Source organism: Grus americana, chromosome 27, assembly GCF_028858705.1.
Source record: "Grus americana isolate bGruAme1 chromosome 27, bGruAme1.mat, whole genome shotgun sequence".
Classification (NCBI taxonomy): Eukaryota; Metazoa; Chordata; class Aves; order Gruiformes; family Gruidae; genus Grus; species Grus americana.
This window is the reverse complement of record NC_072878.1, coordinates 655,221-665,616: the sequence shown is the minus strand read 5'-3', so window position 1 is coordinate 665,616 and position 10,396 is coordinate 655,221. Positions and strand designations below refer to the sequence as shown.

At 53.7% G+C, this 10,396-nt stretch overlaps 1 protein-coding gene across 1 annotated transcript in view; it reads left to right on the top strand.

The window, feature by feature from the left end:
- Positions 1-9,770: 9,770 nt before the first annotated feature.
- Positions 9,771-10,396, top strand: part of LOC129196838 (olfactory receptor 14A16-like) — a 1,394-nt gene continuing 768 nt past the window's right edge. The window contains exon 1 of the mRNA XM_054804809.1: positions 9,771-10,374. Within this exon, the coding sequence (XP_054660784.1) occupies positions 9,771-10,374 (604 nt within the window). The remainder of the gene's footprint in view (positions 10,375-10,396) is intronic.

Sequence of the window (10,396 nt, the reverse complement as noted above, 5' to 3'; positions counted from 1 at the left end):
TGATTCCTTGGCATGGGGGCTGGTTGAAAAAAGTAAAGGACATCTTCCTCTGAGCAAAGCCACTCCATTCTTCATAGAAACACCCCCCAATTGAAATGCATTTCCCTTCTCTGGTTTCTGCTGGCTGAGTGTGTTGTGAGGAGCTGAGGAGTCAGCTGTGCTCAGCTGCAGTGGGTACATGGAGCTGGTTTGTGACACCTCCAATGTTTAAAACCCATGTCAGATGCAATCCACCTTCAATGGAGAAATTAAATCTCTGCACTCATGACTCAGAAGAGTGCAGGCTGCCGAAGACAGGCTTAGCATTTCCTTAGAAGAATTTTGTCTGTGGTTTTTATTTTCTACCTTCACATCTGGGGAGCGCTCTTTTGAGGGGTAGAAATACTCATTTTAGGATGGAAAATGGGAAGAGGACAGCAATGGGAATGTGACAGGACAGGCAAAACGGCTCAGCTCTTTGTGGCTTAGTGCAGAGTCAGGAGAGCTGTAGCGTTCATTACACTATCACCCAGCTGCCCTGCACTTTTGCTTGTGCTACCTTGAAGATGACCTCACACAAAAATTACACTTAAAAAAAATCCCAAAACTAGACTCTGATGACAGCAGGGGAATCTTGTTTAAAAGGGCAGATCTGCAAACGCTTCTCTTTCCCAGCCCAGAGGTGGAGTTGTGATGGAGAGAGAAGGACACAGCCCCTCTCAGAGAGAAGCAAAGGCCTCTGAGAGGAGAGAACTGACCTCCAAGGGAAAGCTCAGCACTCCCTGGGATCCTACAGCACAGCCGTGCTCTTCTGGGGCAGCTCCCAAGCCCAGCAGCACAGGCAAAGCAGACAGTCCGATGTCCTGAAGATGGGATGTCCTAAAGGCAGAGTCAGCTCATTGCTCAGCAGACAGCGCCCAGCAGACATCTAGAGTGAGGGACCACAAGAGAGCAGCCTGAAGGCAGCCTAGCCCAGGGCTTGGCTGCAGTTTCCTCCCACTCCCTGCCCATGTCTCTGCTGCCTGGAGCTGTCCCTGCCAGGAGCTGGTGCTCTGCCCACACCTCTCCTCCCTGTCCCTGCTCTGAAGGACACAACTGGGCACCCCTGGCTGCACACCTGCATTCACAGCCACTCAAACTTGCCTCTGCACAGGGACTCCACCTGGCACATCCCAGCAGCTGTGGGCTCTGCCAGCTTAAGGAGATGCCTCCAGGAACCGCATCGGCATTGCCCTGCACCCAGAGACTTACCGTGTCAAGGGCTCTGAAGATTTCTCCTTCCCTGAGCTCTCAGCAAGCCTCCCATTTCCAACTGCCTTTAAGCTCTCTCTGCCTCGCTGTTCTCCCCTCGGTGCCTGCAGGCAGAGCCCTCAGCCCTGCTGTGCTCTGCAGAGGAGCTGCTCCTGGCCAGAGATGTCTCTCTGCAGCACAGCCCACTTGCCATGAGCTCCCTCCATCCCAGGAGACCAGCAGCAGAGGCCCAGCCCAAGGCGGCATGTTAATGACCCCTCTGGTGGGTTTGGGGATAAGTCCATGAAGCTCAGACCCTGAGAGGAAGCTGATGAAACCTCTCCAGAAGTCACAGTCCGATGCAAACTCCACAGTTTCTTGGAGCATTAATGGGTCCCCCTGAGGGCCATCCCTGACAAAGCAACTCTGGGGCTGGTTAGAGCAGGCAAGTGGAGGCAGTGATGACAGGTAGGCAAAGGCAATGGCAAGGTGGCTCTGATGCTGAGTAATCCTGGGTGTGTTTGATCAAGCCAAAGGGCCAAGCCCTGACCCCCAGCCCCTGGGAGGGGAGATCCTGTACCTCACACACAGGGCTCAGGGCTCTTCCTGGGCCACTGTGATTTGGGGATGTGCAATGCCTAGAGCAGGACTACCACACGCTCTTTCTCAGGCTCACAGGTTGTGACAAGGGGGCGACGAAGTCCTGGTGCTCTAATGAGAAGATGTCTCCTCACAGGCATCCCCTGCAGAGAGAACAGCCACAGCCCAGCAGACCCAGACCTTGGCTGTGTTGGGGGCTTTCAGCCTTGCCACTGCCCCCAGATGTCTCCACCACAGCATGTCCTACGGTGTCCCACACCTGCACCTCTTTCCCTGCAGGCTCTGGACACCCAGCCTGCTTACCAACTTGGGTCTCACCTGAGCGTCTTCCCACCCTTACTGATATCTCTCCATCCTCACAGACTGCTCATTGAAAGGCAAAGCTCTGGCTAATCCAGACTCTTGCTGGGTGGCCTCTTGTACCACAGAACTGCACTTGCAGGGACATTTCTTTCTCCTCGTGTCCCATCTTAACCTCCCAAGATGCACTTGGTGGCATCTTGTCTTTCTCATCATGATGTTTCCCAGTTTTCAGAAAAGCCCCACCATCTCTGAAACCACCTCTCAAGCAGTCTCAGGCTACTCCTAGACTGCCCTGAGCCTCTCCACCACTGGGCAAAGGGGCCAAAGAAGCCCAGGTCTCTCAGCCCCTCCACACAGCCCATCTGCTTAAGGCCCCAAACTCCACCTGGCCACATCTCCTCTGGCCACTCTCCAGCTCCTCCCAGCTCCAGCAAAAGAGGGAGCCGAGAACTGGGACAAAGCCATGTGTGGGGGTCCCCACCAGTGCGGTGTCAAGGGCCATAAGAACTGCCCTGCTCTGGGTGACTGTCCTGGTTCTGGCAAGGACAGAGTTAATTTCACAAAGAGCCAGGACAGGTGAGCCAAGCTGGCCGGGGGCTATTCCATACCATGTGACATCATGCTCACCATAAAAGGGGGCTAGTCGGGCAGGGGCCGGTTCGGTGTGGCTCCAGGACAGGCTGAGCGGTTGGTCGGTCGGTTGGTCGGTCTTGGGATCGGTAAATTGTTCTCTGTTATCACCCATTGTGAATATCTGTTATCAGCACTGTTGTTGATTGTTTCCCTCTCCCTTGCTGTCCCAGTAAACTGCCCTTATCCCAACCCTCAAGGCTTTGCCGTTGTTTTGCCATTCTCCTCCCCAGCCCGCCGGGGGAGGGGTGAGTGAGTGGTGCGTGGCACCCAGCTACCGGCTGGGGCTAAACCACGTCAGTGACCATGCTCATCCTAATGCAGCCCCGTATGCAACTGGCCTTCTTCACAGTCAGCAGAAACCCCTGGCTTGGATGGTGTCCCTCGCAGTTGCCAGGCCCTTCTCCTCCTCAGAGTCCCTCCTCAGCACAGCAGGTCCCGGCTGGCCCTCATGTACACGTTGGTTTTTCTCCCTGAGGCCAGACTGGCCAATTCTCCTTGTCAACGTCACGAGGTTTCTTTTGGCCAAGTCCCCGAGTTTCTCCAGGTCCCTCTGGACTGAAGCTCCATTTGGTCAGCGGTTACTGTTTGTGTGTGGGTGGCTCACCCTGATGGTGGTGGAGTCTCACAAGGGAACAGCATGAGGAGTTGCAGATCTCTACAGACCCAGGTAGGAATTGCCATGAAGAGAGTCTGCAAAACACCAAAGGAGGGTACAAAGACCTTCCATGTATACAGGAGCTGGCCCCAGGATCACCTCAGCTCCCCAGTTCCCCCACACACAGACAGACACTCACGTACAAATGACTCTCTCCAGCCCAGCAGCACAGCACCACTGAGGCTGGAAGGCAGCCACCTTCCACCTTCTCTGTGCTTCCTCTGCATGCTTGGTTTTTCGTCAGCAGCTCCTTTCTCATCCATGCCTTCCTCCGGCCACCTTTTCTTGACTTTCTGCATTTGGGGTGGATCATTCTGGAGTTTGAAGCGGAGATTCTTAGCCATCAAACAGCTCTCTACACCCTTCTCTGCAGGACCATATCCCATGGGATTCTTTGAAGCATGGCGGCCAGGAGGTCAGCTTCTGCTCTCTTCAAGTCCTGCTCTTGGCCTTCTTCCCTTCTCTCAAGATCCTACACTCTGCTTTCTCGCCCCTGACTGTTACATCTCTGACCAGCTCTTCCTTCTTTGCAAGCATGAAGTCCTGCAGGGCATCTCATCTTTTCTTTTCTCCACTCTGCTCCCACCAGCGAGTAGCTTCGGGGGCAGCAAGGGAAGTTGCTAAAACTCCCGTGTGAACTGGAGTCAAATGGACAGTGACCTGTGGATAAGTTCACAGTGGAGGTACATCAGCTGAGGTGATGGTTGCCTTTGGAAAAGCCCCTGCCAGAACATGTACACACCAGTGACCGCACACCCAATAATCCAAAGCCCCTTTGATCTTTAATGGCTTGAGTGATATCAGCCCTGTTCTGCAGTTGGAGTAGATGGTCCCTTCCAGCTTGAACTATTCTGTTCTGTTCTGTTCTGTTCTATTCTATTCTATTCTATTCCATTCCATTCCATTCCATTCCATTCCATTCCATTCCATTCCGATGTTTCCTCCCTGTTTCAAATCTTTCACTTTTTCATAATCTTCTGAGATTCTTTCTGTTATTTGCACTGGTGTGGCTCTTTGCCCCCCTCCCTCCCCTCCCCCCCTCCCTCCCGTTCTCCCAGAGCCACCCCAGTGCTCCCAGTCCAGCTCCCAGGCTCCCTGCAGTGCTCCTAGTTGTGCTCCAGTTCTCCCCGTGCCATTCACTGGCTTCCCCCAGTGCTCCCAGTAACGCCCTAGTGCTTCCAGAGCAATTCCCTTGGTCCCCCTAGTCCCCCTAGTTCTGCCCTAGTGCTCCCAGTTCGGTTCCCTGCCTCAGCCCAGTGCTCCCAGTGCCACTCCAGTGCAGCCAGTGCCACTCCTTGGTTCTCCCAGTGCTTCTTCAGTTCTCCCAGTGGGGCTCCTTGCCTCCCCTCCCAGTTCTGCCACTGCCACCTCAGTGCACCCAGGGTGGCTCCCTGTCTCCCCCACTGGTCCCAATGCCACCCCAGTTCTCCCACTATGGCTCCCTGGCTCCCCCCAGTGCTCCCAGAGCCGCTCCCAGGCTCCCCGTGGTGCTTCTAGTCTCCATTTCTACTCCATTTCTACTCTACATTTCTAGGCTCCATTTCTACTAGAGCTGCTCACAGGCTCCCTCCAGTGCTCCCAGTGCCACACCAGTGCTCCCAGTTGTGGTGGGTTGACCCTGGCTGGACGTCAGATGCCCACCAAAGCCACTCTGTCACTGCCCTCTTCAGCTGGACAGGGGAGAGAAAATATAACGAAAGGCTCGTGGGTCGAGATAAGGACAAGGCGAGATCATTCACTAATTACTGTCATGGGCATCTTCTCACAGAAGACATCCCTGTAGCCTCCCCTCCTCCTGCTACCAAAACCTTGCCACACAAACCAAACACATCTGCTGGCCCTCGTTTTGCTGGTTTTGTAATCTCATTTGGTGTTTTGGAGGTGGTGTTCATGGCAATTCCCACCCGGGTCTGTAGAGCCCTGCAACTCCTCATGCTGTTCTCTTGTGAGACTCCACCACCATCAGGGTGAGCCACCCACACACAAACAGTAACCGCCGACCAAATGGAGCTTCAGTCCAGAGGGACCTGAGGTACTTTGAGATGCTAGTCAACACAAACCTCTTGAGGGTTACAAGGAGAAGTGGCCAGTCCTGCATTAGAAGGAAGAGTAACCTCGGTCATCAGGGCAGGCTTGCACCTGACCGGCTGAGCAGTGACCCTGAGGAGAAGGGTCTGGGCGCTACGTGGGACACCATACAAGCCAGTGGTGCATGTTCACTATGAACAAGGCCACCTGCATACAGGTCTGCATTAGGATGACCATGGCCACCCAGACCATCTTGAGACTGGTTGAAGTGTGGTTTCAGAGATGGTGGAGTTTTTCTCAACATTGGAAAGCAGCACAAGAAAGAAATAATGGCACAAAGGGAAGCTTTGGAAGTTGAGACTGGGCATGAGGATTTCATGTCACGTTGACTTACACGAAACATCACTCCAAGTGCAGTGCTGTGGTACAAGAGGCCACCCAGCAAGAGTCTGGATTAGCCAAAGCTTTGTATTTTAACAAACAGCCCATGAGGATGGAGAGATATCAGTAAGGGTAGGAAGCTGCTCAAGTGAGAGCAAGGTTGGTGTGGTGGGTTGACTCTGGCTGGAGGCCAGGTGCCCGCCAGAGCCGCTCTATCACTCCCCTCATTTACTAGACAGGGAAGAAAAGGTATAACAAAACGCTTGTGGGTCGAGATAAGGACAGGGAGAGATCACTCACTAATTACCGTCACGAGCAAAACAGACTGAGCTTAGAGAGGTAATTCATCTGATTTATTACTAGGCAAAACAGAGTAGAGGAATGAGAAATAAAATCAACTCTTAAAACACTTCCCCCCACCCCTCCCATCTTCCTGGGCTCAACTTCACTCCTGGCTTCAATCTCTGCCCCCCCTCAGCAACACAGGGGGACAGGGAATGGGGGTTACGGTCAGTTCATCTCACGGTGTTTCTGCCACTTCTTCCTCCTCAGGGGGAGGACTCCTCTCATTGTTCCCCTGCTCCAACATGGAGTCCCTCTCACGGGGTGCAGACCTTTACAAACTGCTCCAGCGTGGGTCTCTCCCACGGGGTGCAGACCTTCCGGAGCAAACTGCTCCAGCATGGGGTCCCCCACGAGGTCACAAGTCCTGCCAGCAAACCTGCCCTGGCGTGGGCTCCTCTCTCCATGGGTCCACAGGTCCTGCCAGGAGCTTGCTCCAGCGTGGGCTTCCCACGGGCCACAGCCTCCTTCAGGTGCCTCCACCTGCTCCGGCGTGGGGTCCTCCACGGGCTGCAGGTGGAATCTCTACACCCCCTCATCCTTCCTCCATGGGCTGCAGGGGGACAGCCTGCTTCACCATGGTCTTCACCACGGGCTGCAGGGGGATCTCTGCTCCAGCGCCTGGAACACCTCCTCCCCCTCCTTCTGCACTGACCTTGGTGTCTGCAGAGTTTCTTACATCTTCTCACTCCTCTCTCCGACTGCAAAAGCTCTCTGTTTTTTTCCTTCTTAAATATGTTATCACAGAGGCGCTGATTGGCTTGGCCTTGGCCAGCGGCGGGTCCGTCTTGGAGCCGGCTGGCATTGGCTCTATCAGACACAGGGGAAGCTTCTAGCAGCTTCTCACAGAAGCCACCCCTGTAGCCCCCCCGCTACCAAAACCTTGCCACGCAAACCCAACCCAGTTGGCAAGCACAGCGGATGTCCACAGCCTTCCAGGAAACAGGTGCAGGCATACGACACCATAGGACAACCTGTGGTGGAGATGGTCAAGGGAGATGACAAAGTTGAAAGCCCCCAACAGAGCTGAGGTCTTTCTCCCATTGGCTGTGGCTGTTGTCTGTCTCACCAAGGCCTACCAGGAGACACCTAATCCTTACAGCATGAGGGCCTCATGGCCTCTTTGACTCCAGCCAAGAGCCTGGGAGGTGTCGTACCATCCTCCTGCAATTTACATTGCAGGTCCCCACAACACCCTGCCCCAGGAAGAGCCCTGAGACACATGTGAGGGACAGGGTCTCCCCTCCCAGGGGTTGGGGGTCACAGCTTGGCCCTTTGGCTTGATCAAACACACCCAGGATTACTCAGCATCAGAGCCACCTTGCCATTGCCTTTGCCTACCTGTCATCACTGCCTCCACTTGCCTGCTCTAACCAGCCCCAGAGTTGCTTTGTCAGGGATGGCCCTCAGGGGGGACCCATTAATGCTCCAAGAAACTGTAGACTTTGCATCGCACTGTGACTTCTGGAGAGGTTTCATCAGCTTCCTCTCAGGGTCTGAGCTTCATGGACTCATCCCCAAACCCACCAGAGGGGTCATTAACATGCCACCTTGGGCTGGGCCTCTGCTGCTGCTCTCCTGGGACAAAGGGAGCTCATGGCAAGTGGGCTGTGCTGCAGAGAGACATCTCTGGCCAGGAGCAGCTCCTCTGCCAAGCGCAGCAGGGTGAAGGGCACTGCCAGGGTATCTCAGGGAGATGAGCAAGGCAGATGAAGAGCTTAAAGGTGGTCAGGACTGGGAGGCTGACTGAGAGCTGAAAAAAAGAGAAATCTTGAGAGCCCTTGACACGGTAAGTCTCTGGGTGCAGGGCAATGGAGCTGTAGTTTCTGGAGCCATCTCCTCAAGCTGGCAGAGCCCACAGCTGATGGGATCTGTAAGAGGGGCTTTTTTTAGACAATTTTAAATAACTTGTGAAGACATAGTCTGCATCTGGAGATGCACAGGGCTGTATTTCAGATCAGAGTCCCTTCGACGCAGGGTTTTGTGTGCTGGGACAGGGACTTTTCTGCGTTCCAGGATCAACGCTCAGCCTGCCTGGGGATCTCCCCATGGCACTGCAGGCAGAAGCTGTGGGTAGAAGGACGAATGTCTGGTAGGGCAGGGCAGTGTGGTTCTGCTGTTGAGAGAGTGCTGCATGTTTCCAGGCTGCTCACAGCTCCAGATCACCCCTGGGACATTTCCCAGGGCACTTTTTCATAAGCAAATAAAGGCAGGGGCTACATGGAAAGAAAGGTGCGTCCCAGGGTTGGTGCTTTATATTTCTTGCTGTGATGGTAGGTGAAAATGGTAATGAAGCTGTCAGGATTGCACAAGAATGAAACACCTCTAGAATTACAGTGAGTGATGAACAGGGTTTTCAAGGCACCTGATAAAGTCACTTCACCCTTTCCTCTGCCTACCCAAAGCATTCACATCACCTTTGTGGTGTCTTCAGGGTTGATCTGCTCTTCTCCTTAAGACCTGCCAACACAGAGGTGCCCCTGGGCAGTGCCCTGCTGCCAGGAGGGGTCTGCAGGGCAGAGCTGAGCACACAGAGGGTGGGATGGGCTCTGTGAGCAGGGACAGGGAGGAGAGGTGTGGGCAGAGCACCAGCTCCTGGCAGGGACAGCTCCAGGCAGCAGAGACATGGGCAGGGAGTGGGAGGAAACTGCAGCCAAGCCCTGGGCTAGGCTGCCTTCAGGCTGCTCTCTTGTGGTCCCTCACTCTAGATGTCTGCTGGGCGCTGTCTGCTGAGCAATGAGCTGACTCTGCCTTTAGGACATCCCATCTTCAGGACATCGGACTGTCTGCTTTGCCTGTGCTGCTGGGCTTGGGAGCTGCCCCAGAAGAGCACGGCTGTGCTGTAAGATCCCAGGGAGTGCTGAGCTTTCCCTTGGAGGTCAGTTCTCTCCTCTCAGAGGCCTTTGTTTCTCTCTGAGAGGGGCTGTGTCCTTCTCTCTCCATCACAACTCCACCTCTGGGCTGGGAAAGAGAAGAGTTTGCAGATCTGCCCTTTGAATCATGACTCCCCTGCTCTCGTTAGTGTCTTTTTGGGGGTATTATTTAAAAGTAATTTCTGTTTGACATCATCTTCAAGGCAGCAGAAGCAAAAGTGCAGGGCAGGTGCATAACAGTCTAATGGACACTGCAGCTCTCCGGACTCTGCACTAAGCTACAAAGAGCTGAGCCCTTTTGCCTGTCCTGTCTCAAGACTCTTCCCATTTTCCATTATGAAATGAGCATTTCTAACCCTCAGAAGAAAACTCCCCAGATGTGATTGTGGAAAATGAAAACACAGAAAACACTTATATTAGCATGCTAAGTCTCTCTTCTCCAGCCCGCACTCTTCTGAGTTGTGAGATCAGAGATTGAATTTTTCCATTAAATGTGGATTGCATCTGACATGGGTTTAAAACATTGGAGCTGTCACAAACCAGCTCCATGTACCCACTGCAGCTGAGCACAGCTGACTCCTCAGCTCCTCACAACATACTGAGCCAGCACAAACCAGAGAAAGAAAATGCATTTCAACTGGGGGGTGTTTCTATGAAAAAGAGAGTGGTTTTTCTCAGTGGATTCTGTCCTAACTTTTCCCTGTCCTTTTGTTATTAGAACTGGCCCCCATGCCAAGAAACAGCAAATGTCCAACGGCAGCTCCATCACTGAGTTCCTCCTCCTGGCATTCGCAGACACACGGGAGCTGCAGCTCTTGCACTTCTGGCTCTTCCTGGGCATCTACCTGGCTGCTCTCCTGGCCAATGGCCTCATCATCACTGCCATAGCCTGCGACCACCACCTCCACACCCCCATGTACTTCTTCCTCCTCAACCTCTCCATCCTTGACCTTGGTACCATCTCCATCACGGTCCCTAACGTGATGGCCAATTCCCTCTGGGACACCAGGGCCATCTCCTATGCAGGATGTGCTGCTCAAGTATTTCTATTTTTCTTCTTGCTTGGAGCTGAGTACGCCCTTCTCACTGTCATGGCCTATGACCACTACGTTGCCATCTGCAAACCCCTGCACTACGGGACCCTCCTGGGCAGCAGAGCTTGTGTCCACATGGCAGCAGCTGCCTGGGGCACTGGGTTTCTCTATGCTGTGCTGCACACGGCCAATATATTTTCTATACCACTCTGCCATGGTAATACTGTAGAACAGTTCTTCTGTGAAATCCCCCAGATCCTCAAGCTCTCCTGCTCAGACACCTACTTCAGAGAAGTTGGGCTTCTTATATTAAGCTGTTTTTTAGGTTTTGGCTGTTT